At 44.3% G+C, this 27,124-nt stretch overlaps 1 protein-coding gene across 1 annotated transcript in view; it reads right to left on the reverse strand.

The window, feature by feature from the left end:
• The window catches only part of erbb4b (erb-b2 receptor tyrosine kinase 4b), a gene marked incomplete at both ends in the record, with an annotated part of 355,388 nt that overhangs the window by 166,174 nt on the left and 162,090 nt on the right, over window positions 1-27,124 (reverse strand). Inside the window, 6 exons of the mRNA XM_083638160.1 lie at window positions 2,748-2,880; window positions 11,085-11,284; window positions 14,944-15,034; window positions 23,055-23,128; window positions 24,204-24,330; window positions 25,804-25,917. Of these exons, the coding sequence (XP_083494286.1) occupies window positions 2,748-2,880; window positions 11,085-11,284; window positions 14,944-15,034; window positions 23,055-23,128; window positions 24,204-24,330; window positions 25,804-25,917 (739 nt within the window). The remainder of the gene's footprint in view (window positions 1-2,747; window positions 2,881-11,084; window positions 11,285-14,943; window positions 15,035-23,054; window positions 23,129-24,203; window positions 24,331-25,803; window positions 25,918-27,124) is intronic.

Below are 27,124 nucleotides of genomic sequence, written 5' to 3' on the forward strand. Positions count from 1 at the left end.
TAAGCCATAAAGTGCAGTTATTGCAGAAATAGACTCAATAACAATTAAAAAACAAGTACAGGAGTATGCAACAGCAGAGTTTCTCGGCAGAAAATGTGTTTTTGCCGTTCTCCCGAGTGGATTTGGGTTTGACTGGATCCAACGCTGATTGGCTGAAGGAGTTGTCTGTCAAGGCAAGTACACCCGCCCAACTCCTGCTCACTGCAAACACTGGGTGAAGGCTTCAGGCCAGACGGGAACGAACTACAAAATGAAATGTGAGTTCACGTGACCTCTAACTGGGTGGTTTAGGGATCTCAGGGCATCACGGCCAGAGGGAGGGGCAACGGAGGCCATGGCCTCATGGTCTACATGTAATTCCCACCCTGGTGTACGGGGTTAGTCGTAACATGGCATGGTTAGTGTGGGCTGAGATGGGCTGGCCTTTTTTTGTGTTTTTTTTGTCCAGCATGTTGTGGGTAATGTATTTATCATTTTTAGCCTATGCTATGCAATGCTCTATAGGTTTAAACAAATGTTAATATCTCAAAAACTATAAATTGCATCACTTATATTTTTACATTCTGAGTGAGAGCAGAAGTAGCTGAAGGGTTTGAGGTACAGTATATGTGTATGTATTTAGTGTTACAGTTGTGTGAACTGTTAGTTTTAGTTTAGTAAAAATCTAGTAAAAAGTGCAGCCTGGAAAGTCAGCTAGAGTGAACGCACTAGGCTGATTCCATCGGCTGCTACAAGCTTGCTCAACTGGAGCACAGAGCAAAAATGGGCAGGACTTAGGCAGGGACTATTATTGTATGTTTCATAAACGATCTACACAGCAGTGAAAAGAATACCACCTATTTCAATCGATGTTTTAAATATAAAATGTGTTTCAGAGATGTCATGGGACATCATCATTGTCTTTGGAAAACGATCCTCAGGGCTCTATTCTACAGATGCCCCTTGTTTCATTTGTCTGGGTTACCGCTGCGTTACTATGGTGCTGCCGTGTCGGTAAACGTGGGACCTGCACTATTATACTATAACATAGAAAGTGTTCATTTGATGTGCAGATTATTCTGAAGCTTATATTCATGTCTGTGTTTTATCTTCTGTAGCCCACTTCAAAACTGCGTTCACTGAGGTTCACTGACAGATACTATATGTCTGGCTCAGTGTGCTGAATATGTTCAGAAGGCAACAAAACTGAACTTCTACTGGAGGAAAAAGTAGGCTACCCCCTTGAGGAGCGCATGTTTGGATTTGTGCGTGCACGTACGCGCATCTGTGTATTCTTCAATGGAAACAGTCCATTTGATTTCCCCTTGGCATTAACCCAGTGGTGTTTTTTCCCTGCACTGATTGCCGGGTGAGATGTAGCATACACAGTTTGCCTTAACCTCATTCATCACACGGAAAGCACTTGTCGGTTGTATAGAGTCGTGAGAAACATTCCCCATTACTGCTGTGCATCTCTGAGCCATGTGAGTGACCGTGCTCAATGCTGCCGAGGTGACATGGTGATCTTTGAAATGGAATCATTCAGACTCAGGGAAAGATGACAAAGGTAAAATAATGTAATTACTTATCAACATTTGGTTGTATTTTCCCTTCAGGAAAAAGTACAGCAATGCATTGGTACAACTGTCAACAGTGGCTCCTGCATTACATTACTGGCTTTCCTGGGGAAGCTATGTAGGTCTGGCTGTGGATACTCCTTGGATGGGAGAGGACCAGTAGGAGGTGCTCTTCCCTCTGGTCTCATGAATAATCTCCCCAATGCCCCAGGGCAGAGACAGGTTCTGTGAGTGAGCACCACCTTTCTGATGAGACATTAACACAATGCCCGTGACTCTCTGTGGTCAATAAAGTTCCAAATCGCCACAAGAGTAGGGCTGCAGATTTTGGATGATAGTAAAAGGTGTATATCCCTCTCACAGTAAGTACATTCTCAGCATAGCCTCACACACATACTGTACATGTTAGATATGTGACCACACATTACAAGTTCTTTACAATGTTGTTATTAAAAGTGGCACCAAGCAGGTTCCCACATTTGTGGCCCCATGCAGCAGGAGACTGAATGTTTTGCAGGACTTCATTTTCCAGAAAGCATGACAGCAGTAATTAAACTGTGCAGTGGACCTAGCTTTCTACTGATCAGTGGCTAGTAGAGGTGGTAATTGTAGGGCTAAAAAAAACACTTGGTGAATCCAGCTTACTTCATCAGGTCACTGTGTTTAGGACAATGTTTTATCTTTTGCTCTTAAATGTGGATAAGACTTCTTGCCAATGACCATACCCAAAACTTGAAATTAATTCCGGGCATATAGGGTGAATATATACAGGGTCTCAATTAGTGGGGAAGGGACACTCTTCTCTGATTCATGTTGATAAAACGGGTTTAAATTAATCTTGCCAAGTACAACTTTAATCAATTTCCTGACATGGAGATTGAGCCAACATTCCATCATATTTTATTACATCGTAGCCTATATGTCCTGTATATGAATGATGAACAATGGCAGTGTGTTATCCAACCATCCATCTATCTCTATGCAGTCAGCCTGCCAGACATCGTGTGTGTGTACATTAAGTTAACATGTCTGCCTGTGTGTGCGTGTGTGTACATTACGTTAACTTTTCTGCCTGTGTGTGTGTGTGTGTGTGTGTGTGTGTGTGTGTGTGTGTGTGTGTGTGTGTGTGTGTGTGCGTGCGTGCGACCGTGTGTGTGTGTGCTCGTGCACCTAAGTAACTCACTCACTCACCCTTCATAAAGGTTGCAGGTTTCCACACAAGTCCGTCCACGGCTGAAGTGTCGACAGGAGAGGCACTGGTCAGGCCCGGGACCCCAGCACCCCGTATCCGAACACAGCGGGTCACACACCATATGCTCCGTGGCTGCTCAGTACACACACACAAACACAAAGACGGCATATGAGCTAAACAAAATGACATTAGTTTAATCTGGAGACTTGGTTAGTGTAGAGGTAATGAACTCTTGGGTGAAGTGAAGTTAAAAATGTCCACACGCACATCTCTTTTCCAGGTGCTGAGTCAAAAAAAGTTACTTTATGAGATTCAAACCTGACCTGACCTGACGAAGAACCTGTGAGGGCTCGAAACTTTGTCATTTTTAATGTAAAATAAATCAGAAAAATATTGGGAGCTACCAACAGTGTCGGGAGTCTTCCTGAATCTCATGAAGTCAAAGGCATATTCCGCACAACGCCAAAATTGAGTTGGATGAAAAATGTTGCCAAAATAATCAGTGTTTGAATCCGACCCGTTGTCCTTTGCCGCATGTCATCCCTCTCTCCCCACCTTTCCTGTCTACCCACTGTCCTATCAATAAAGGCAAAAAAAGAATCGCCCAAAAATAATCTAAAAAAGAAAAGTCTCCATTGAAATGCAGAATAATCATACTAAAATAGGCAATTCTTCAGTTTGTCAAGCAGGATGCTGCTCTACAACACCTGTAATGTAGATACAGATGGGATTAAAATGACCATAAGAAGTCCAAGTTAACTCAAAATACAGTAGGTAATTGCAGCTGGAATTCTAATGAGGATGGCCGGATAAAATAAGTGAGATCTCTGGATGGGATAAAACCGCACAGGGCCTGAGGTAATTATTACTGTACTGTACCGATCGCCGGACCTTCTATGGCCATCCAGAGAGGGTCGAAGTTACTAATTGATAACAACCTTTTCCCGAGTTTGAGGCCAATCAATCAGCCATCCTTCAACTACCCTATATCCATCAGAAAGTGAGAGATACCTTGTCAAATGCTAATAGTGCAGTCTGTGTGTGCTACCAGGAATAGATCATGCCTGCCTGGTTGTGCATACATTGTATTTCAAATCTCTTTGTTGGAGATGCATATTGCATAATACCATGAGCCTGGGTACGAGCTACTTCCCACGGAAAACTCAAAGATTTAAACAAGAACTTTACTTTGAGCCGATTATTCAGGATTTCCTCCTAATGACTTGCTGAGCTGTAGACTGCCAGGAATGATTGCAGTAAGAGAAAGGGCAAATACTGTACTGTATCCTGAGCCTCGCTGTATAATGAACAGACACACTGAAAGACAGTGCAGCCTAGTATGCATCATATATCTCACCATATTTAAGGGTTTGTAATATGACAAATCTCATACAAATCCAATGGTATTATTACATTAAATGTTACATAGTCTAGCTTTAAGGACATTAATCCGTACTACACATATGAATAATGTTGTCAAAAGTACCGATAGTATCAATAAGTATCAATACTAAACATTTGAAATGGATAAAATACTCATTCACAACAGGTATCAATAGTATCGATAAGCATTGACACAAAAAAATGGAAAGGGATACAATACTCATTTGCAACAGTATGGATACCAGCAGTGCTTTCTCTTAATGAAAAATCAAACATCCTACTGATTTTTCCCTCGGGTATCTGGTGCTCCAACAAGCTCAAAGTGTTCTGATAGGCTGATGAGAGCAGGGCTAATCTGCTGTGTAACTGCAACATTTTTAATGCGTTTTACCGGGCCTAGATTATGGACTAAGCATGCGTCTGTCTGTCCATCTGTCTTATTTCTATGCCTCTTGATGTGTTGTCCCCCCTCATATCGAAAATAAGTATATTATCCTAGTGATATAGCGATATTTTCCTGGTTATCGGTATTGAAGCTACAAATTCTAGTATCGTGACAACCCTACAATACGTTGCATGCCTAGCCTACTGTCATGGAGAGAGGATTGGAGAGACAGTGTTGAAGACACAGGGAGGTGTGTGTGTGTGTGTGTGTGTGTGTGTGTGTGTGTGTGTGTGTGTGTGTGTGCGTGCGTGCGTGCGTGCGTGCGTGCACGTGTACACCCACTGTGGAGATGTTGAAGGAGGCAGCTGTGCTGCTTCATTACAGTAATGCTGAGCCAACAGTGATGAAGCACTGGTGGGACCCAAACAGCACCTGCAGACGCCACCACGCACACTTAATGATTTGTTTAGTGTAGACTCAACCTGCAGACGCCACCACGCACACTTAATGATTTGTTTAGTGTAGACTCAACCTGCAGACGCCACCACGCACACTTAATGATTTGTTTAGTGGAGACTCAACCTGCAGACGCCACCACGCACACTTAATGATTTGTTTAGTGGAGACTCAACCTGCAGACGCCACCACGCACACTTAATGATTTGTTTAGTGTAGACTCAACCTGCAGACGCCACCACGCACACTTAATGATTTGTTTAGTGGAGACTCAACCTGCAGACGCCACCACGCACACTTAATGATTTGTTTAGTGTAGACTCAACCTGCAGACGCCACCACGCACACTTAATGATTTGTTTAGTGTAGACTCAACCTGCAGACGCCACCACGCACACTTAATGATTTGTTTAGTGTAGACTCAACCTGCAGACGCCACCACGCACACTTAATGATTTGTTTAGTGGAGACTCAACCTGCAGAGGCCACCACGCACACTTAATGATTTGTTTAGTGGAGACTCAACCTGCAGACGCCACCACGCACACTTAATGATTTGTTTAGTGTAGACTCAACCTGCAGACGCCACCACGCACACTTAATGATTTGTTTAGTGGAGACTCAACCTGCAGACGCCACCACGCACACTTAATGATTTGTTTAGTGGAGACTCAACCTGCAGACGCCAACACGCACACTTAATGATTTGTTTAGTGGAGACTCAACCTGCAGACGCCACCACGCACACTTAATGATTTGTTTAGTGGAGACTCAACCTGCAGACGCCACCACGCACACTTAATGATTTGTTTAGTGTAGACTCAACTAGACGAATGTGGAAAATCAACCCCACACTTCATCATCGACTTAAAGGTAAGACTCTTCATTGGCTTCAAACCAAACATATGGGTATACACTTTTAAAAACCCATATTGATCAAACCCCACTGTAACACACACCTGTACATGCAGGTGTGTGTGTTGCACACCTCTTGTTGCTGGCTAGTCATATAAAGCCATAATAAAATATTTTGTAAAACCTTAGATTCACATACAAACTTGTGGAAATAGTGGGTTTGGATTGGTTCAGGATTGCATTCAGCTTACAGACAATATTGCAGTGAACGATCTGTATGCTGTTTTCTCTCTGTCTCTCATGTAGCAGGTAGAATTCATATTGCACCATAACACTCCATTAGATGCACTATATGTCCTGCTCTCTTTGAGTCAATGTCTCTGCTAGTACTGCTCTCTCTCTTGTCCTCCCGCAGCACTGTGTTCTCCAAAGATTGCTCTATATGAGAGCATTATGGTAACAAAGTGGTAAAATGGTGAGAGCAGTGCAGATCCGTTGGGAGCAGTTATCATCCCATATGCGTCTGAAGTGATTTCTCCCTCGTTGGGGGATATGAAACCTGTACGCCGGCCTACTTCTCTGTGAAGCACTCCACTCCTCTCTTTATCTCTATAGCTATGAACACAGTTGTGAATGGACCTACCACTGTCTTTGATGTCCTGGCCAGGTGTAAGCCAGGGCATGCCTGTGTTGTGATATATTGATATTGAGAAAAATCTTTATGGTTATCGTGATATTGATTTCAACCATATTGCCCACAGCCCGCAGCCCTACATGAAACGAAACAAAAAGAATGAATGAACAAACGAACAACAAGCCGTCTGTGGAGCGTGGCGACGGTGAGCAGATGAGAGGAGGTGAGGGCCATGGTGTAGACTCCTCCTCCCTCCACTCCCCTCTCTCCTCTATGACCGCCAAGCAGGGCGCCCATTGAAAAGGCTAATGAGTAGGCAGGCAGCTGGGGGAGATGATGCTTGTCCACCCTTTTATGCCCTGGCGGCGGCGGGGGTGGGGGTGGTGGGCTGGGGTCAAAGATACAGAAGGGGGAAGAGGGGGAGGGGGTTCTTAGTGATGATCTTCACAGTACAACAAACTCTTCCACCTCAACTATACACTCTTAATGGGGCGCCTTTTCGGGGTGGAAGGGAACTGGTGGGACTAACATGATCATCCCACGTGCTACGTCCTGCTGGTGAAGCTCCCCACATTCAGGTGAAAAGAAGCGGCTGGCAACTGTGGGGGGGGGGGGGGGGGGGGGTTTGAATCAGAAGAAAAGTATATATATATATATATATATACACATACACACACACACACACACACACACACACACACACACACACACACACACACACACACACACACACACACACACAAACTCTTAACAAAACAGGTGTGATATATTAGAAGAAAATTGATTCTTAGCCCTACGGTATTTGCTTAAGCAATGGTTTTCAAAGTTGGGTGTGACTGGGTGTATGTCCAAACCAACCGGGTAGAGTTCTTATTGTCAGCATTGACAGGCAGTAGGTAGAATAACGGCCTTTTCCTTTGCAGCAGAGAGAAAGTTCACAGTCACCTGACGTGGAGGCAGACCAACATAGCCAGTCCCTGCCGTCACATCCAGCTCACCTATATGACAACAGCCTACTGAGCCAATTACTGTAGAAGGTAGAGTAGGGCCACTACCTCCACTCTGGTCCTGATGACAACTGATAATGGCCATTTAATTGGCTCATACTGTAACATCTGAAGCGGGTGCGATTATGCAAAAAGTGCATATGCACATACAAACACCCACACACACCTTCTCTTCCTGCAGGAGTGCAAGACCTGCCCTTTCCCACTTCCTGCTAGGCTCAGTCAGGTGTAGCCACACACACACACACACACACACACACACACACACACGCTGATGCACACATGCAGAGCCACGGTCAAGGAGAGCTGTGTGTGACTTTTGAGTCTCACTCTAAGTCTTCAAAGTCAGTGAAGAGTGTGTGTGTGTGTGTGTGTGTGTGGGTGTGTGTGTGTGTGTGTGTGTGTGTGTGTGTGTGTGTGTGTGTGTGTCTGTGTGTGTGCACGCAACAGTAAGAAGTTGCCCAGGGGAAAAGGGCACAAGAACGATCGAGATCAATGCACTTGGAATAAGCCTTGCAACAATTGTGTGACTTTGGACAAACAACTATTGCAAGGCTTATTCCAAGTGCATTGATCTGCCCACCCGACACAGCTGTTTTCTTCTGTGTGTCTTCTGTTGTACTATTTCCTCCAATTCATTGGCAATACTAACGAACTTGATGACTGTAGCTCACTGCACGGAGAGTGCCGGTAAAGGCATTGTGTCTCTTGGTTATGTGTGGGCGATATCGCCTTCACCTGCTAACCCCATCACTTATTTTCTATTTATTTTACTACTACAAATGTACTATTAAATGATTTTACCCTGTGTGTAAAGCGACTTTGAATACCTAGAAAAGCGCTATATAAGTTGAATGTATTATTATTATTATTATTATTATACACTTTGCGATATGGCAAAGTGGGTTGTGCAATTAAATCAAATGCATTTGACTTGATTTGACTTCTCAAACGTTTTAAACTCTGGACTAACTGGGCAGTTAGCTCTGGAAGGTGTACTGTATGGTTTCACACCAGTACATTCTCAAGTGGATTAAACCTGACTTTTAGTTGAGGAAAACCCTGTGAAAACTGGGCCCTTAACCCTGGGTTACATACTGTTTGTCATTCAGACGCTCTTTGCACACGCTTGAGGGCCGTTTAAAGAGACTGGTTGAAACTCGCAACTACTTGCAACGTGCCGGGTCTGCAACATTCTGAAACCTACCAGTTTACACCAATGCAGATGAGACAGTGTACAACTCTGTGTACTTCCGTTCTTACTGCTGGCTTTTCAGGCTTTTTGACATGAGTCTAGGCCTAGTCCTACATAAATAGGCCATCAGTTATCTGTCATCTACTCACTCTCATGCCAGTGGGACAGATGAAGTTTGTCCATATAGGGAGGTTGCCAGCACAACTCGAGAAAAAACCAGTCACCTTCAGTACAGTACAACTGAAATAAATAGAGTTAGGGTAATGTCTTGGTCACAACAATTTAACTCATTGAGTGCCAATGACGACTATAGTCGTCAATTCAAATAGTAACGTAGAGTGCCAATGACGACTTAAGTCGTCAATTGCGTTTTTTGACGGTGGGACGTGGATCAAAGCCTGATGCATCTGCTGTAAAAATATGGGGCATGTTGAAGGTGTATAAGCTATTTTACGGACCCATTAGGTGGCGACAGTGCTCTCCAGATTAGAGAAAGGTGAGGAAAAAAACAGAGAAGAAGCCGTGGGCAGTGGGCACACGGAAACCGATGCATGCTGTAACGTTAGCTGTGCCTGTGAACAGCAGGCAATCTGCTCCCACAATTGAGCCTTTCTGTCTGTTGCGATAGCCCCTCCACATGATTAGTTGCCAGAAAAGGAGCACCCGACACGAGCGTCTTTCTGAAAAGATAAATTATTCTCAGCTGGAAGCGCTGGGAGCCGGCGACAAAAATGGCGGAGTGCTGTGAAAATAGGCTGGGTGCAGCGCACTTTGAAACGTGCAGTGGAAAATTCAGAGCAGAGAGCCACCAGAGACACTCCCACGGAGGAGGGGTTTGCAGTTGAGGGGGGTGGGGCACGCAGGGCACCATTCAACACCGACCCAGACAGCAGGCTCGATGGACAGATTGGCAAACACAAGCTAGAATATCTGATGCCCACCAGCAGTAAATCAAGACCAGCAAGAAGGCCAGCGCTGCTGGTTGCAGCTAAAAAATATTATTTTGCCATCAAAATTCCTTTGTTTTCGCTCTTTTATTGAAGGAAATTATTTTTGAGGTGTCACTGCATGTACATCAGAAAATATTAGCTTCAGAGTCAGTGATGTGCTTGAAATGCTTCATTTCACAAAAGGCTCATTATCTCAGCCTCTAGTTTGAAACGTCTGTTTTTGGTGAAATCAACCTATCTTCTCCGGCTGATAACTAAAGAACGGAAAATGACATCAATAAACTTTTTTTTGCTGATGATACAAGAGAGTCTCATCGTTCTTTGGGCGTGTTCGGTGTTTACATAGTAATATCACACAATATTCTGTGGGTCTTGAGTTATCACTGAAAACGCTCTGAAAGGGCTGGCACTGGGAGCATCCATTTTCCAAAAGTGGCTGGCACTCAATGAGTTAAGCTAAAAATTTAATATTTATTGATGCGACAAGTCATAGGTAAATGTATCTGGCCAACCCGCCATCCCCCCCCGGCAGGCCCGGCGCCACGAGGGGGCCTAAGGGGGCTTAGCCCCCTCAGTTCAATTTTCGGCCCCCTCACTTGGAATTTTTTTTTTTTTTTTTTTTTAAAGAATAGTTAATCTATAAAGGCCAGTTTAGGCAATGTTTGTACCTGACATGTTTAGGCTGCTGTTTCTGCAGTCTTCATCAAATTTGATCAGTTTAAGTTGATGTAGGCTACCCCCTGTAAACATAGCTCTGTTGTTTCAGAATTGGCAGGGAAGCGCTATTTGCTGTGCTTTGGTTGTCACAAGGTGTCAGAGATGTAGCTATTTATTCAATTTGAACCTATGAACTCTTGAACCTCTATTAATGCCTTAATCTGCTGCTGTGAAATAAATGTTTTATTTGATTTTGAATAGTAGTCTTTCTTGTGTTGTTATTGCGCTTTTCAGAGGTTATTATGGTTAAAAAGTCCAGAAATAGGCATAGCGGGTATATAACCTATGTTTTACGATATAAAAATATCATATAAAAAAAAAAAACGAAAAAATAAATAAATAAGCCCCCTCGGCAGTTATAACAGCCCCCTCAGTCATTTCATCCTGGCGCCGGCCCTGCCCCCCGGTATGACCTCCACACCCTTATATTCCACTGCTAGGGCTAATGTGACAGTGGCCAAATCCAGACACATTTGGCTAAATCAAAACACCCACTCGGCAGTTATAACAGCCCCCTCAGTCATTTCATCCTGGCGCCGGCCCTGCCCCCCGGTATGACCTCCACACCCTTATATTCCACTGCTAGGGCTAATGTGACAGTGGCCAAATCCAGACACATTTGGCTAAATCAAAACACCCACTCCATGAAAGCACATTTGATTTCACCTTTAGCTTATCAACAGGAAACCTTTTGAAAATACTGGGAAATGTAGGGTGTGTCTGGAATCGGATCTGGCCTTTGGCCTGGACTTACAGCACTCCTGCGGGCTTCTGTTGTTGCGGATCAGAACCTTCTGATTCCCGGTCCGAAACAGGCTGGTCCAGTTGACGGTGCTGTAGTAGCAGAGCTGGCTGTTCTCGGCGATGTGGACATTGCCGGCGCTTATCTCACTCAGAGACTGGAGCTGCAGTGACGAGATGCCCTGCTGCTTCAACACCAGCAGGGAGATCCCACTGAGGAGGCGAGGAGATGGGGAGGGGGAGAGGGAAGGAGGAGGGAGGTGGAGACCAGAGGAAAGGTTAGGAGGAGAGAGGACAAGAGAGATAGATGGGAGGAGAGGGAGGAGATGGAAGAGGAATCAAATACGTTTTATTTAATTTTATCTATATCGATATCCACCACGTCCTCACAAAGAAAATGACAACATTGGTCAATGTTCAAGGTAAACGACAAATGTTTACGAATGAGACCTCTCGTGTAAGTAAGTGCATGCGTGCATAGACCCTTCTCACGGGGGCCATTTTGTGTCGAAAAGGCAGGGTAAACACAGGTGCAAGCAAAACACTAATGAGGGTTATAAACTTCCATGATTGGAATTTGGAAACCCTCATTAGTGTTTTGCTTGCACCTGTGTTTTACCCTGCCTTTTTGACACAACATGGCCCCCGTGAAAAGGGTCTATTGCATACGCCAGTCAGGAGCTGTAACCAGGAAGTAGCAGCGACCTCTGGTGGTCTTTACCGTAACGACAGTCTGATATTGAAATAAACGTCATTGTTGCGAGAGACCCGGTTCACCTCCTCCTGACGTGTTCTGTTACCCAAACCCTAACCCTAACCTAGTTGTTTATTGCCTAAACATAACTGACGTGACGTTTTCAAATTAACCAACGCGAGGTGTATCACCTGCATGCAGCGTTTCACTCATATGTTTTTTGGGGGAGTCATGGGAAATCAATTAATTCTGTCCTTTCAGTACGAGGACGTATTGTGATATATGTTGCATGAGTTCTCCCTTTTCTTGTCTTCCCATATTCCCTTTCTACTTTCCCTTTCTGGACCCCTCCCCCTCTTGTCCTTGATCGTCCTCATCTTGTCTGATCCCTCGTTTATTCAAGCTTTGTCTCCTCCTTTCTTATCTTTGTTAGCCACCACCCCTCCCCTCGTACAGCTGAGGACTGACAGGAGGCCAGGGAGGGGTCAGAGTGGTCAGACAGACAGAGCATGTGCAGGATGGAGCCCGGGACAGGGCTGGCTGGCAGGCTGTAATTTGTACTGCGGCCTGCTGTTTCCATCTGTACTGTAGGTGGATGACATGTAGACTGTTTCCATCTATAGGTGGATGACATGTAAGCTACACAAACACACACATACACCCCACTGTTTGCATCGCTCTATCAAACACACAGGCACACTATGTTTCCATCTGTCATAGCCAATTCTAAGCATGCTTTTGAAAGGTTGCAAAATAATTAAATAGATAGATAAATAGATAGACAGACAGACAGACAGACAGACAGACAGAGAGACATAGATAGATAGATAGATAGATAGATAGATAGATAGATAGATAGATAAGATAAGATTTACAAGAATTGCTTAGTTTTGGGTCTGTTGTATTTTGGTGTCAGCTAATCTACTTGGATGGAACATCAACTCTTGCTAAAGGCCTGTGCTGATGCACACTCCTCACTTGCACTGTGCTGGCTTAATGACTGGCTCTAGTTTGGAGTGTGCTTGTGTGGGACGGGACAGTGGAAAGTAGCGTGTGTGTGTGTGTGTGTGTGTGTGTGTGTGTGTGTGTGTGTGTGTGTGTGTGGTGGTGGGGTCACACACGTTCCACTACATGCTAACTGTAAAAACCGCGAGTGACCCTAATAATCTTTGCTAGTTTTAAATTGTGTGTGGTGTTTTTTTTCTTCTTTTTTTTTTAAGGTTGGGAACCACTGTGCTAACAGTTTCTCGCCATGTCACACACATTCCACTATGCTAGCAGTAGGCTGGAGCATGTCTAAATAAAACAACAGAAATGTTATTTTGGAAATGATGTCAAAGCGATTTTCAATGAAAGTGTCCTGTGTGTTCCTGTACTTCTATCTTTTTGAGAACCAACTTAGAGTTTCAAACCTTAACTCATTCTCTGCCAAAGACGTACCCGGACGTACTTTTAACAATGGCGTTCTGTGCCAAAGACGTACTCGGACGTACTTTCATGTTTTGGCTGTTTACATTACATCAGACACTTTCCCAGCCTGTGACATTGTTTCAGGTCAAACTGATAAAAGGAACCCGCTAGTTTAGTATTTATGGGTGGAGCCTGTGGTCGAAACAGAGTCCGACCGAGAGTTCTCGGATGGCGACGATGGCGAGGAAGACGCCAGCGTTTTTGTTGTTGCTCCACGACGGAGCGCCATGGCGACGAAGGCTCCCCTTCACAGCGTTCTGATCCGTCTGACACAGATGAATCGGAGGAGGAGAAATGGGTGCCACTTGGAGAGAGCGATGACGATGGTAAAAAGTAGCCCATTTTTTGTATCGCGTTTGAGATGAAATGATCACACACACAACATTCGAGTATAATTGTCACGCATTGTTTATAACTTATGCCGCCGGCATGACTCGCTTCACGTTTCCTCTTGCCAGCTCTCCCTCTCAAGGGAGAGCTCTGTCACACTCAAGGGAGGGGGAATCACATGGATACGTCAAACGCGTCAAACCGCGTCACACACCCGTCCCCAGCAACCAAGGCGAAACATAAACATGTCACATAAACATTTAAAAGTTTACAGCACTAACGTAGCTATTGTGTGATCTTCTGTGCTAACGTTAGTTATGAGAGGTAACGTGACAGCAGGTAACGTTACAGCACTCGTTATTCCTGTGTGTGTGTGTGTGTGTGTGTGTGTGAGAGAGAGAGAGTGTGTGAGTGTGACCACATAAGGGTTCGTTCCATTTGTTTATGCTTTTATCAAGCTAAGCTAAAAATCCACATGGCAACTGTAAAAGTAAATTATTTATTTGATTTTGTGCACATATTTATCATACTTTGATAAATACTGCAGCCAAGCCTCATCTGTCAAGAAACCCCAGGGGCCAGACTCTCTCTCTCTCTCTCTCTCTCTGTAGCCGCTCAGTGGGCGGGATGGACCGACACAGCTCCCTCAAATACATTCTCTTATTTTTTATTTTTTATTTATTTATTTGGGAAAACAAATACTGTATAATGTGTCTGATGTGTCACTGAGGCAAAAAATAAAAGGCTCAAAAGAGAGTTCTGCTTGAAACGGTGTCCTTCACTAAAAACCTCTTTTTCTCCTATTTCCTGTTCCAAGGAGGGCATTTTTAGTGAAAACAAGCTAACTTCCACTGCTTGTAACTAAACAAGGAAACATGGTCAAGTTTCAGTTTTTTACAAGGGGTAAGAAGAGAGTCTCTGCTTTATTGTGAGATATGTTGTGTAATTTTATTCCTAGCACAGAATATTCTGTGGGTCCTGGAAGATCAGGAAATATGCTCAAAATCCTGGCACTGGGAGCACACAGACCGAAATGACCCTGGCAGAGAATGAGTTAAGAATGAGGACATTTTTGCAAAATGAGTTCATTTTGGCCGGTCTATTTGGTGCTACTTCAAAGGGTTATTTTAAGGTTAGGTCTTGGTTTTAGGGTTAAGGGTCGGGTTATGGGTCCATGCAAGTGTGATAATGGATGCCCTTAATACCCCTCCTTCACAGGCACTGGGCTCCACTATTCTCTATGCTCTCCTACAAGAACAGTGACAGCACTGGCTTATAAATTACCAACACTTTACTGTAATTATGAGCAAATTACAGCAAATAAATTATGTTCTGAATAGCTGTCAATGTGGTGACAGATTGTGCTTCGGCATCTTACCTGTACAGCGCTCTTCCCCCAATAGTTGCCAGGTTGGAGAAAACACTCAAGTCTGTCATGTTGTCGGGCCAAGACTGGATGTTCAGGAAGCCTAAATGGACACACACGCACACACACACACGCGCGCACACACACACACACACACACACACACACACACACACACACACACACACACACACACACACACACACATACACATACACACACACACACACACACACACACACACACACACACACACACACACACACACACACACACACATACACATTATAATGAGTCACTAATTGTGACAGGCTAGACTCAGCTGTCCATCATAACATCCTGTGAGTCTACTGCACACAGAGAGCAGAATGAGAAGAGCACCGAGAATTGGCATTGCTCTGAAATTAGCAACGATTCAGGACTGGAGAAACCACACCAAAACCATGACATCATCAGCCCAGGAGAAACCACACCAAAACAGATGACATCATCGGCCCAGGAGAAACCACACCAAAACACATGACATCATCAGCCCAGGAGAAACCACACCAAAACACATGACATCATCAGCCCAGGAGAAACCACACCAACACACATGACATCATCAGCCCAGGAGAAACCACACCAACACACATGACATCATCAGCCCAGGAGAAACTACACCAAACACATGACATCATCAGCCCAGAGCCGTATACCACGAATGTTGTATAAGAAGATCCAGAAATCACACCAAAAACACATGACATCATCAGCCCAGGAGAAACCACACCAAAACACATGACATCATCAGCCCAGGAGAAACCACACCAAAACACATGACATCATCAGCCCAGGAGAAACCACACCAAAACACATGACATCATCAGCCCAGGAGAAACCTCACCAAACACATGACATCATCAGCCCAGGAGAAACCACACCAAAACACATGACATCATCAGCCCAGGAGAAACCTCACCAAAATACATGACATCATCAGCCCAGGAGAAACCTCACCAAACACATGACATCATCAGCCCAGGAGAAACCACACCAAAACACATGACATCATCAGCCCAGGAGAAACCACACCAAAATACATGACATCATCAGCCCAGGCACGACATGTTAAGCAACCAATAACTGAGCCAGCAAAAGGCAGCCCCACAATCAAAACCCCTTTTATTCAATGACTTTAGCGATGGTTATTGCCTGTGGTCCCAATATTAAAAACATCAATAACAAACAGTGTGTGTAGGATAGCTACATAATGCATAGTGGTATGCACTAGGGGTTTCACGTACGACTATCAAAACCACTAGTCGACACTGTGCATCATAATCAACTAATCTTTAATCTGTGGCTTTAGGAATAAACAATATCAATAAATAAATAAACTAGAAGTGCCTCCGCCAAGGCCAATACTCCAGTCTGCTATTATATGCTCATTTTGCGAGTCAGATCAGAACTCTAACCCTGACCCACCAACATCCCCCCATCCACTCCCCCTAGCCACCCCGACTCTCTCCAACCTTCCTATCCTTAGCCCCACCCCCTTTCCTGACCATGCCCCTTCACACCACCCAGATACACCTAGCTCCCGCCGCCCACCCTCAAACCCATACTCTCTATGACCTTCATATCCCTATAGCTACAACCCCTTTTCCCTAGCCCCGCCCTTTTCCTGACCACACCCTCTCCCACCACCCAGGTACACCTAGCCACTCCCCCAACCACCCCCCGAATCCCGACTCTACGATTTTCCTGTCCCTAGTTACAGCCCCTTACTAGCCCCGCCCCGTATCGGATCCGCTCCCAGATTTAATGGGTTCTTCCTTGGCCCGTGCTACACCCTCCCACAAACTTTCATGAAAATCATCGTTTTTTCCGTAATCCTGCTACCAAACGAAAACATAACCCCCTTGGCGGAGGTAATAAATTGGACATGGATTTGTTTGAACAATCATTTTCTACATTAGCCTATGATGCCATGTTAAAGACACAGAATTTAAGGTACGTAGAGACGAAAACACCTCTCAGAGCGACACCCAGAAATGCGGAACCCCGCGGCAGTTAATAGTATGAGTTGTGCCAAACAAACATTAATATCTCAAAAACAATACATGACATTGCTTATATTTTGACATTCTGAGTGAGAGCAGAAGTAGCTCAAGAGTTTGATGTGTAATATATGCATGTCGTGTTAAAGTTGTGTGAACTGTCACAGTTTTTAAAATGTAAACAGAGTTAACTGGCTAGAGTCAGACACTCAAGCCTCGCGCCACTTGGGCACCATAGGGTTCCATTGCCGTTGCCACCCAGTGACGCGGTTTGTTTACCAAAATGCTGCTCGGCTGATCCCTTGTTTACCCCCAGGTTGGTACCGCCTACATTAGTTAACCCTTTACTGGCTGTTTTTGAGCCCTTTTTGACGAGAATTTATTATTTTTATTGGGTGAAAAAAGTACATAACTCCCGCGACTAGTAGTCGAGTACGTTTTGGGAGTACAGTATAGTCGATGACTACTGAAATGCAGTAGTCGTGAAGGCCCTAGTTAGTATGCACAGCAACTCCACTGAGAAGTTTTGAGCCAGCTATGACGACGAGTCTAATGTTTGAGATATCAATATTTTTGCATTTCCTTTATCTGCCTCTCTGCTGTTTAATTATTTAGGATATTAAATGAATAGCTGAGAGGATGGCTGTGGCTCATTTAGGGTTTTCAATAATGGATTCAGAAATATGAAATATTTAGTAGAGGAGCAGGATGGGCGGGGGGGCAGCAGAGGACAAACAAAGCGGGTGGATGAGCGAGGTGATGACACCGAAGGAGAGGAAGAGGAGGAAGGTGGAGGAGGTGGAGTGCAGGTACTCATGAAGACAATTGCTTTAACGTGAAAGGAAACAAATTATAGCGCATACACTCAAGGATGAATATCAGCTGCTACTGTATTTGACTGCCTTCATGATGATGATGATGATGAGGTTGAGGGTGTGGCGGGTCTGGTGGCTTCTCCAACCAATGAGAAGTATCCGGCTCTGTAATATTCACATGTGCATTTCCCCTCCCACAAGGGACCGGGGGGGGGGGGGGGGATATGACGAGGGGACGCGTGAGGAGTTGCGGGGGGTGTGGCAGGGAGATGACGAGGGGACGCGTGAGGAGCTGCGGGGGGTGTGGCAGGGAGATGACGAGGGGACGCGTGAGGAGCTGCGGGGGGTGTGGCAGGGAGATGACGAGGGGACGCGTGAGGAGCTGCGGGGGTGTGGCAGGGAGATGACGAGGGGACGCGTGAGGAGCTGCGGAGGAGAATGGCACTGGAGACCCGGTGACAAAAGGGCGATAACCTTCTGCGGAGCCTTTATCGTTTTGTTTGTTAGTGTTGGTCCCAGCTGAGCGGTAGCGGGGTCCATGTGAATGTTTATTAACAATGTTTGATGCGGGGAGGGGGGATGAGGCAATTGTGAGGGATCACACAGACAAGGCTCGTAAAGATGAACGTGAGTTGAACTTCCGAGGCACACATGCTCCAGCTATCGATGCTGCTACAAGAGAAAGCAATGCAGCAAAAATATGTGGAGATGCATAAAACAAATGTAATATGATTAGAGGGCGCTAAGACAGTAAACAATGCTTCTTCCTACCCAATGCTGGTCTTCTAATGCTAACGTTATATACTGTATAGTGTGTGTGTGTGTGCTCATGAGTTTATAGTGAGCTTATTGTACATTATGGTGTGTTTCTCCTATGATGTCACTATAAACCACCCGATAATAACCGATAATAACCCCTATTCTAGGGCAGGCTAGAGATCAATATAGCCATGACAGTTGATGTCATTCCCATCGGCACTGCATGATTATGATGTGGTAATGTGAATGGTTTACATAATGTAGGGTCGTTCCATAATGTAGGAATGCAGTATAATTCCTATATTACTCCTATTATGTTTTTATAGGGACTAATGTTATAATAGCTCTATCTCACCTATAGGGACTGCTGTGACATTTCTATAACTCATTATTATGATTGCTATAATTGTTGGTGTTTTTTCATATGGGAAATAGCAATAGCAGTTCTGATTTGATTCTCTAGCTTGTTTATGCCATGTCTTCTTAGACAGTAAAAATGTCAGTTAACCCCCCCATGTTGAGTATTTAGGATCCTGAGGGCTTATTAGCTCCGAAGCTGCAACACACTATAGAATCGTTAGCATTATAGCGGCTGACACTAATTGCCTTAATGACAAAAGCAGCAGCTCCACCATAGGGCTCCTTAAGGGGCCAAGCTGCTTGCTTGCTTGAGATTGGGGGGGGGGGTCTTCCTAATAGAGGTAACAAGCTGCTGCCTGCTGCACACCTGTCTGTGCTAAGCTACAATTACGTTTGCAAGAGCACATTGGCTCCACCTGTACAAGGGAAAATGTTGGTGGGGAAAATGAATGTCAAACACTCTCTCCTTCCTCACCAACTACTGTTGAAGTGCCCTTCAGCAAGGCACTGAATCCCCAACTGCTCCAGTAGAGCTGCTCAGTGGACAGTGGTTTCTATGCGATGCTTCCAGGTGTGAATGTGTGTAAGTGCATTGATGTGAGGCAGGGTGTTGCTGGAACAGAGCATGCTGCTGCTCAGTCAAGGTCCACTGAATAAATGCAGGTTTAAAAAATAATAATAATTTGCAGAAAATACGTTTTCCTCAGTGCTGTCAAGGTTGATGAAATTTGATAGCACACAAGCACAGGGAGTGACATTTCTTACCAATAACCTGAATTTCCCCCACGCTGCACAACGGCACCGATTTTTCGGTTTTGATTTGATTTTCAGTTTCATTGAAATTGTTTTTTCTTCAAGTTTTTAATTTATTTATTTTGATTGTCAAATCAAAACGGCATGTATTTTAAGAGGCTATTTTATGGGTCTAATCTCTAATGTTAAAGAAATAGGCATTTACAATCATTCACAGACAATGTTTGTCAATGTAGTGTATTGATAATGACTGAGTACTGTTAAATATACACTACTCATGCTTAGTCTACTCATTGTTTAGTTTAGTCTAACATATTCCTAGTGGAAGAGAACAAAATTAATCCAGGGCCGAAACATTGAGAGGTCCAGAAAGACTGACAGCTCCAAGTTCATCATCCCTGCCGTGAAGAAGACGGCAAAGCTTCTGCGTGCTTTCTTTTTCAGAGCTTAATATTGGCAGACTTATTGTTCTCTTAAAAATACTCTTAGATAAAACAAAAAATTATCTGCAGTATGGCCTATTGCTATTTTTGCTTGCTTATATTTGAAGCCACAGATCATTTGGAATGTGGAAGGGTTGGTGGTCATGACTTTGACTTGTTTTTATCGTAATTTTGGTTTTCATGAAGTCAAACCAAAATCACTATTAAGCCTATTAAGATGTGAGAGGAAAGGTCTTTAACCCACCACACATACACCATAGAGCAGAGGTTCTCAAATGTTTTTCCGGCAAGGACCCTTTACAAGATACAAAATATACCGGGGACCCCCTCATTCTGATTTTGGGCTAAACTTAATTGGTTCCACGTAGGGATGCACCGATATGAACATTTTGGCCGATGCCGATAACCGATATTAACATTGCTGTTATGGCCGATAACCAATATTTACCGATGTCGATATGATCTGTATGAAACCACATTTTTATGATCATCACATTTTGTACATACTGAAAAACACATGTTAACACTGAATTTGAAAAAGTTATGCATTTCTTTATTTGCAAAGCCTTTGGAAAAGCCCATAAATCATAGATTTACTGCATTATTTCATATCAATGTGAAGAATTTGGCTGATAATGATAACCGATATTAACATTGCAACATCTGACCGATACCGATATGACCGATATCTTAAAAAATGACTAACATCGGCCGATACCGATATGATTGCCGATATATCGTGCATCCCTAGTTCCACGGTAACGTGCTTGACATTTAAATTGTTAGGTTTGTTAGATTAAAATGTAATCCATGAACCATTTTCGATTTAAAGCATAAACATTTTCGTTGAACTATGAAGCTTTTGCAACACAACAAAAAAGTTGTTATTATTTTTATTTTCCTGAAAACTTTTTGTGCCACGGACCCCTGGGGGTCCCCGGACCCCCATTTGAGAACCACTGCATAGAGCACATACTGTAACTCAGTGGTTCTCAACCTTTTTACACCAAGTACCACCTCAGAAAAAACCACCATTATGAAAATATGAGAGGGAAGGAGGCGGAGCCACGCAGACCACCAGTGGTACCTGTACCACAGGTTGAGAACCACTGCTGTAACTCATATGGCAGGATTGACAGGAGGGATGTGCTGAGATGTATGCAGGACATATACAGTGCACAGCATCTTGGCAGACGTGTGATCATCTTCTGTCAACTTCTGTCAATCTTTTTCTCTCTCTCTCTCTCTCTCTCTCTCTCTCTCTCTCTCTCTCTCTCTCTCTCTCTCTCTGCTTTGTGATCCAGGCAGTCAAAGCAAAAAGATAATTTAGAGTTCAGGTTCTGCCGAGAGCCGCATTACCAGATGGAGACGGCAAATTACTGTACGTGTGTGGAGCCTCTTAGAGAAGAAGGCCATGGGCACACACCAAGGGTTAAGAGTGTTAAAGCGCCGATGATTACAGATCAAGACACAATGCTGAGAAACCCACGTATGCTAAATTGGTTGGGTTGATCACCCACTCTCTGGATGGACTTGACCCGGTGATATATTTTCAAAAGAGATGCTGGCAGCTCCCAGAGAGATGGACAGAGAGAGAGAGAAAGGCTGGGGGGGGTATGCATGCTGATATGTACTGTAGGATGCAAGCTGTCCTCCTACACATCTCATTTGAAAGCTATAGTGCTGCAGAGTCGTGACCCCAGGGTCACGGAGGCAGGTTGACGGCTCAGCAGGGGGGAGTCACGTTCTCCCTGACAGCTGTGAGAGGTGACAAGCTGGGCTCGATACAGCTGTGAGAGGTGACAAGCTGGGCCGATACGCATCTCTGACTCCACGGGACTTGGCAGGTTTCTGTCCCCGCTGCCAGCTCCCTCCCTACCAGCACTTACCGCTGTTCAGTAAAATTTTTGTTGCTGAAAAAAGTCCCCAGCTTTGAGCGATTCTGCATTATTTTTGATTACTAACCTTATCTTAGGTGATCGGGTTGCAATCGAGTGCAAAAAAAAGAAAAAAGTAAAAGATCCGGTCATCCAACACATCTTTAGAAGTGTTCAGTGAACCGTTATGAGATGCAATGTGTCACTAATACACATACGGCAACCGCAAAAACTTTAGTGCACTGATCCAGCCAGCAAGCATGCAAAACAAACAGGCATAAGGCAGCTCTGATAGTAACACACTTGTCAAAAATCCATTGCCGTTACCCATGTGGAACAAAACTAGACAAGGCATTTACTGTCAATTTCAAAAGACAGACGTGTCACTTTAGATGAGATGAGATGAGATCTGTGTTAACGGCAGGTGAAAAGGGGGCGATGTTTCATGAGCCTGGGGCTTTTCCAAATCCATTCAAAACTCACAAATGTGAAGAAGGGGGAGAAAAAGAGGAGCTGACACATTGACATTGGCGATACTACAGTAGGAGTGTGATGGCAGTGTCATATGGTGCGGTCAGATGGATGACAGGATACATGTGGCTCAGTGGTGGTGGTGGTGGTGGGGGGGATCTGCACCACATGTTTTGGATCTTTTCTTGGTGGTGCGTGAAGGGAGAGCTGGGTGTGCGGCACTCGAGGCTAGGGACTCCCCCCCAAGGGATCGGCAGAGAGAGAGAGAGAGAGAGAGGAGATGGGAAGACTCATCTCATATTCATCTTAGAGTATGCTGCAATGTCTGGCCTTGGTGTGGACGCTCTCAGGCGGGTTCAAACACACACACATATACAGTATGTCACTCAAGTGCAAGACATTTGAGGATGTCATCTTGGACATTGAGGAAGAAGTGATCGTCAATTTCCATCACGTTGTGACATTTCATAGACTAATCGATTAGTCGAGAAAATAACTGACAGATTAATCATTAATGAAAATATTTGTTAATTGCAGACCTAGTTTGAGGCTGTACGGTAAAGACTTGCTCATTATACATTTTCCTGTTGACATTATTACCCACCTGTGATCTCCCGAACGGTGCGGAACACGTTGAGCTTCTCTGGGTCCAAGGCTTCGATGTTGTGATAGACATCCCTGTGGAAAATCATGGACAGTGAATACGACAGCCAGGGAAAGAGGATTCTGCAGCGCATTTGCATTTTATGCTGCATAAATAAAGGAGAAGAGCAGTGGATTTTCTTAAGCAATGAACAATGAGCCGTGGGTGTTGCCTGAGGGGTTTCAAGGCCTTACCGAGAATGTCCACTAACAATGCTGCCGCCACTTGACAACAGTACGTACACTTGGAAAATATCGCCTTTTGGGCGTGGAAGTGATTGCGGGTTTTGCTTTCAGTAGAGCTGCCTACTAAATAACTCTTAGACTAAAATGCACATGAGTACATCTCCCACCTACACCTACTGTACACCGACACTTTAAGTTGTCTCTGTGCTAAAAAAAAATAGAGATGCGTCATAGATAAACTGGCGATGGCGAGGATCCGTTTGTCGGTGATGGGTAAAATAGGTGGAAGTTGAACGGGGATATTTCATGGGCAGATGTCACTCAGATGGACACCTGGCATTCCATTTGTCAATGGCAGATAAACCAACCAGCCTACACCTGCATTTGCTCCAATATTTGGAAATGGTAGTTTACACAATACATTTTTGCTGCGTTCGGAGTCCCCAAAATCCCCCTCGACACTACAGTTCACTCTCACATGCCACACTTCTCCCTAGGACAACTACAGTACCATACCCTCCTTAAAGTAATTTAACCCACTTATCAGCATCTATACTGGCACATATTATTATACTCCTATTCTCAAGTCACTTTTGGCGTACTCACCCCATTTGCCATCATCATGTTCACTCATCCACTAACCACCGGGCTTATATTTCATATTCAGGCTTTTAGTGGATGCTCTTATCGGGGCAATTTACATTAACAGTGGAATGAGTGAAAAGCAAATCATGTAGTAACAATATTCGATATTTATGCTACATGGGTCCCATCGAGCTAAGGTACAAAAATGCAGCTGGAATTTGAAACGTCATTAGGGATTTATTTTACGCTAGAATATTAGCGTATTTTTTATTCTGCTCACTTAAAATGTCACTTTCTCCGAGCGTCTTGACTGGTTGCCTATTTTACAATTCACTCTCACCCTTTGATTCCGGTAATGAGGAAGACCAGGTTGCCGTTAATTTTGGTACAGTTGATAAACTTGTCGATGTTGCTGGAGTCCACTGTCTGGGCTGACTGCAGGCTGGCTGTGCCGATGCCATCGCATGCTGGAACGCACGCACACGCACACACACACACACACACACACACACACACACACACACACACACACACACACACACACACACACACACACACACACACACACGTTTAATTAAATGTCCTAGAGCAGAGGTTCTCAAAGTGGGGTCCTTGATGGGGGTTCCAGGGGTTCCCCAGCAAAAATGGGAAACATTTCTTTTCACTATAATTCCATCCATGAGTAACACAATGACAGAATGTATGACTGTTTTGGTCATGGGTTTCATACACTTTCTGTAACAAAACTTCTGAAAGCAAAAATCCATCTGTGGTTTTACCTCATTTGTGTCAGTTTAGGGGTCGTTGAAATGAAAAAGTTTGAGAAACACTTCACTAGAGATTTAGACAAGTTGACTTTAAGTAGCGATGTGTAGCATTTTTAAGCATCATTGTCAAATGAATTGTGATACACAGTACACATACTGTACACTTACACAGTACACATACTGTACACTTACACAGTACACATACTGTACACCAGGGCTATTCAACTGGCAGATGAGTTCTTAATTTTTATTTTTATTTTTTTACAATTAAACCTCATTTACTTATTACACCCGACTGGTTGTTTTTCAGATGTGATCTAGCTAAAGTGAGCTAAACAAGTCAGATCCACTATGAATGTTTTTCAGGAGATGCTGTGATGTAGCCACAAGAAAGGTGCAATATTAATGTTTTTCAGGAGATGCTGTGATGTAGCCACAAGAAAGGTGCAATATTAATGTTTTTCAGGAGATGGCGCTGTAGCTAGCTAGGTTCTAAACAAGAAATATAGTTAAAATGTTTACAGTAGTTTTCCTTTCTTGCTGCACTACAATGTTACAATGCTGTGAGACGTAGCTAAACACAAAATATGCAATATTAATAGTTTTTCATGAGATACTTAGTATTTAATACTGTGCTAGGTTCTAAACAAGAAATAATGTTTACAGTTGTTTTCCTTTCTTGATGCACTATAAATGTTTACAATGCTGTGGTGTAGCTAAGAGAGGTCAGAATTGACCAAATTATATTTCAAATGGCTGGCATGTGTTGTAGAATACTTAGATTTGTTTCAAATGTGTTTACTTTTGGGGCTTTAACACAGCTTTTGTTGCACAGAAATTAAGCACTTTTAGAGGAAAATTAAGCTACTTTTGCAATGTAGTGAAATGCAAGTTTTGAAAATTGTGGTGGCGCGTTATGTCAAGTGTACATATAATGGGATTAATAGCTCGGGGAACGGTCCGGCCCACGGCCCCTTAGGTTTCTGACAATGTGGCCCCCTGAACAATTTAGTTGAATAGCCCTGCTGTACACTTACACAGTACACATCCTGTACACTTACACAGTACACATTCTGTACACTTACACATTACACATTCTGTACACTTACACAGTACACATACTTGCACAGTATGGAAAGTTACTCTAGTTCTGTCGATCTGCTTGAGGTTTACCTTTAGGACAGATGTCGGTACAGGAAATGCACGTCTTCACGCGGTTCTTCTCCACCTCCATCTTGTTGCTGGGGCAGGCTCTGACACAGGAGCTGTGGTCCACCACAAAGTTATCTGGAAAACAGTCCATCGTCAATGTCAAAGACAGGCGCACAAACGTATGCCAGACCTGATCTGTTTTAACCCATTTACTATCAGTGCAGTGGCAGATGGTTGGGGTTTGCCACATGGGACCAGTCAGATGGTTGGGGTTTGCCACATGGGAGCAGTCAGATGGTTGGGGTTTGCCACATGGGACCAGTCAGATGGTTGGGGTTTGCCACATGGGACCAGTCAGATGGCTGGGGTTTGCCACATTGGACCAGTCAGATGGCTGGGGTTTGCCACATGGGAGCAGTCAGATGGTTGGGGTTTGCCACATGGGACCAGTCAGATGGTTGGGGTTTGCCACATGGGACCAGTCAGATGGTTGGGGTTTGCCACATGGGAGCAGTCAGATGGCTGGGGTTTGCCACATGGGACCAGTCAGATGGCTGGGGTTTGCCACATGGGACCAGTCAGATGGCTGGGGTTTGCCACATGGGACCAGTCAGATGGTTGGGGTTTGCCACATGCGACCAGTCAGATGGCTGGGGTTTGCCACATGGGACCAGTCAGATGGTTGGGGTTTGCCACATGCGACCAGTCAGATGGCTGGGTTTTGCCACATGGGACCAGTCAGATGGCTGGGGTTTGCCACATGGGAGCAGTCAGATGGTTGGGGTTTGCCACATGCGACCAGTCAGATGGCTGGGGTTTGCCACATGGGACCAGTCAGATGGTTGGGGTTTGCCACATGGGACCAGTCAGATGGCTGGGGTTTTCCACATGGGACCAGTCAGATGGCTGGGGTTTGCCACATGGGACCAGACCACAGCATAAGTGCCAGTGAGTGCCGGCAATAGCAGTAAGTTGATTCAGTTGACTTTGTATGATACAGCTGGCACATGCACTGTCCTAATGTGGCAAAAAAGTAGTTTTAACTCCACTACATCTTTTCTTTTCTTTTCTTGATTCTGTACAAAGGTATATTATGATTTGTTGTGTGGCCATCTTGGCGATTGTAAATATGATATAGTGTCTTGTAAGCCCATATGGGCTGGGCACCCAGGTGCATGACACTTAAATAAAAATATCAATCAATCAAACAATATATATATATCAATCAACATCCTATAAAAAGACAATGCCAACACACTAAACTTGGTTTCTAAAGTGTAATGCCAGTGTGTGTGTGTGTGTGTGTGTGTGTGTGTGTGTGTGTGTGTGTGTGTGTGTGTGT

Source organism: Poromitra crassiceps, assembly GCF_964638095.1.
Source record: "Poromitra crassiceps genome assembly, chromosome: 6".
Classification (NCBI taxonomy): Eukaryota; Metazoa; Chordata; class Actinopteri; order Beryciformes; family Melamphaidae; genus Poromitra; species Poromitra crassiceps.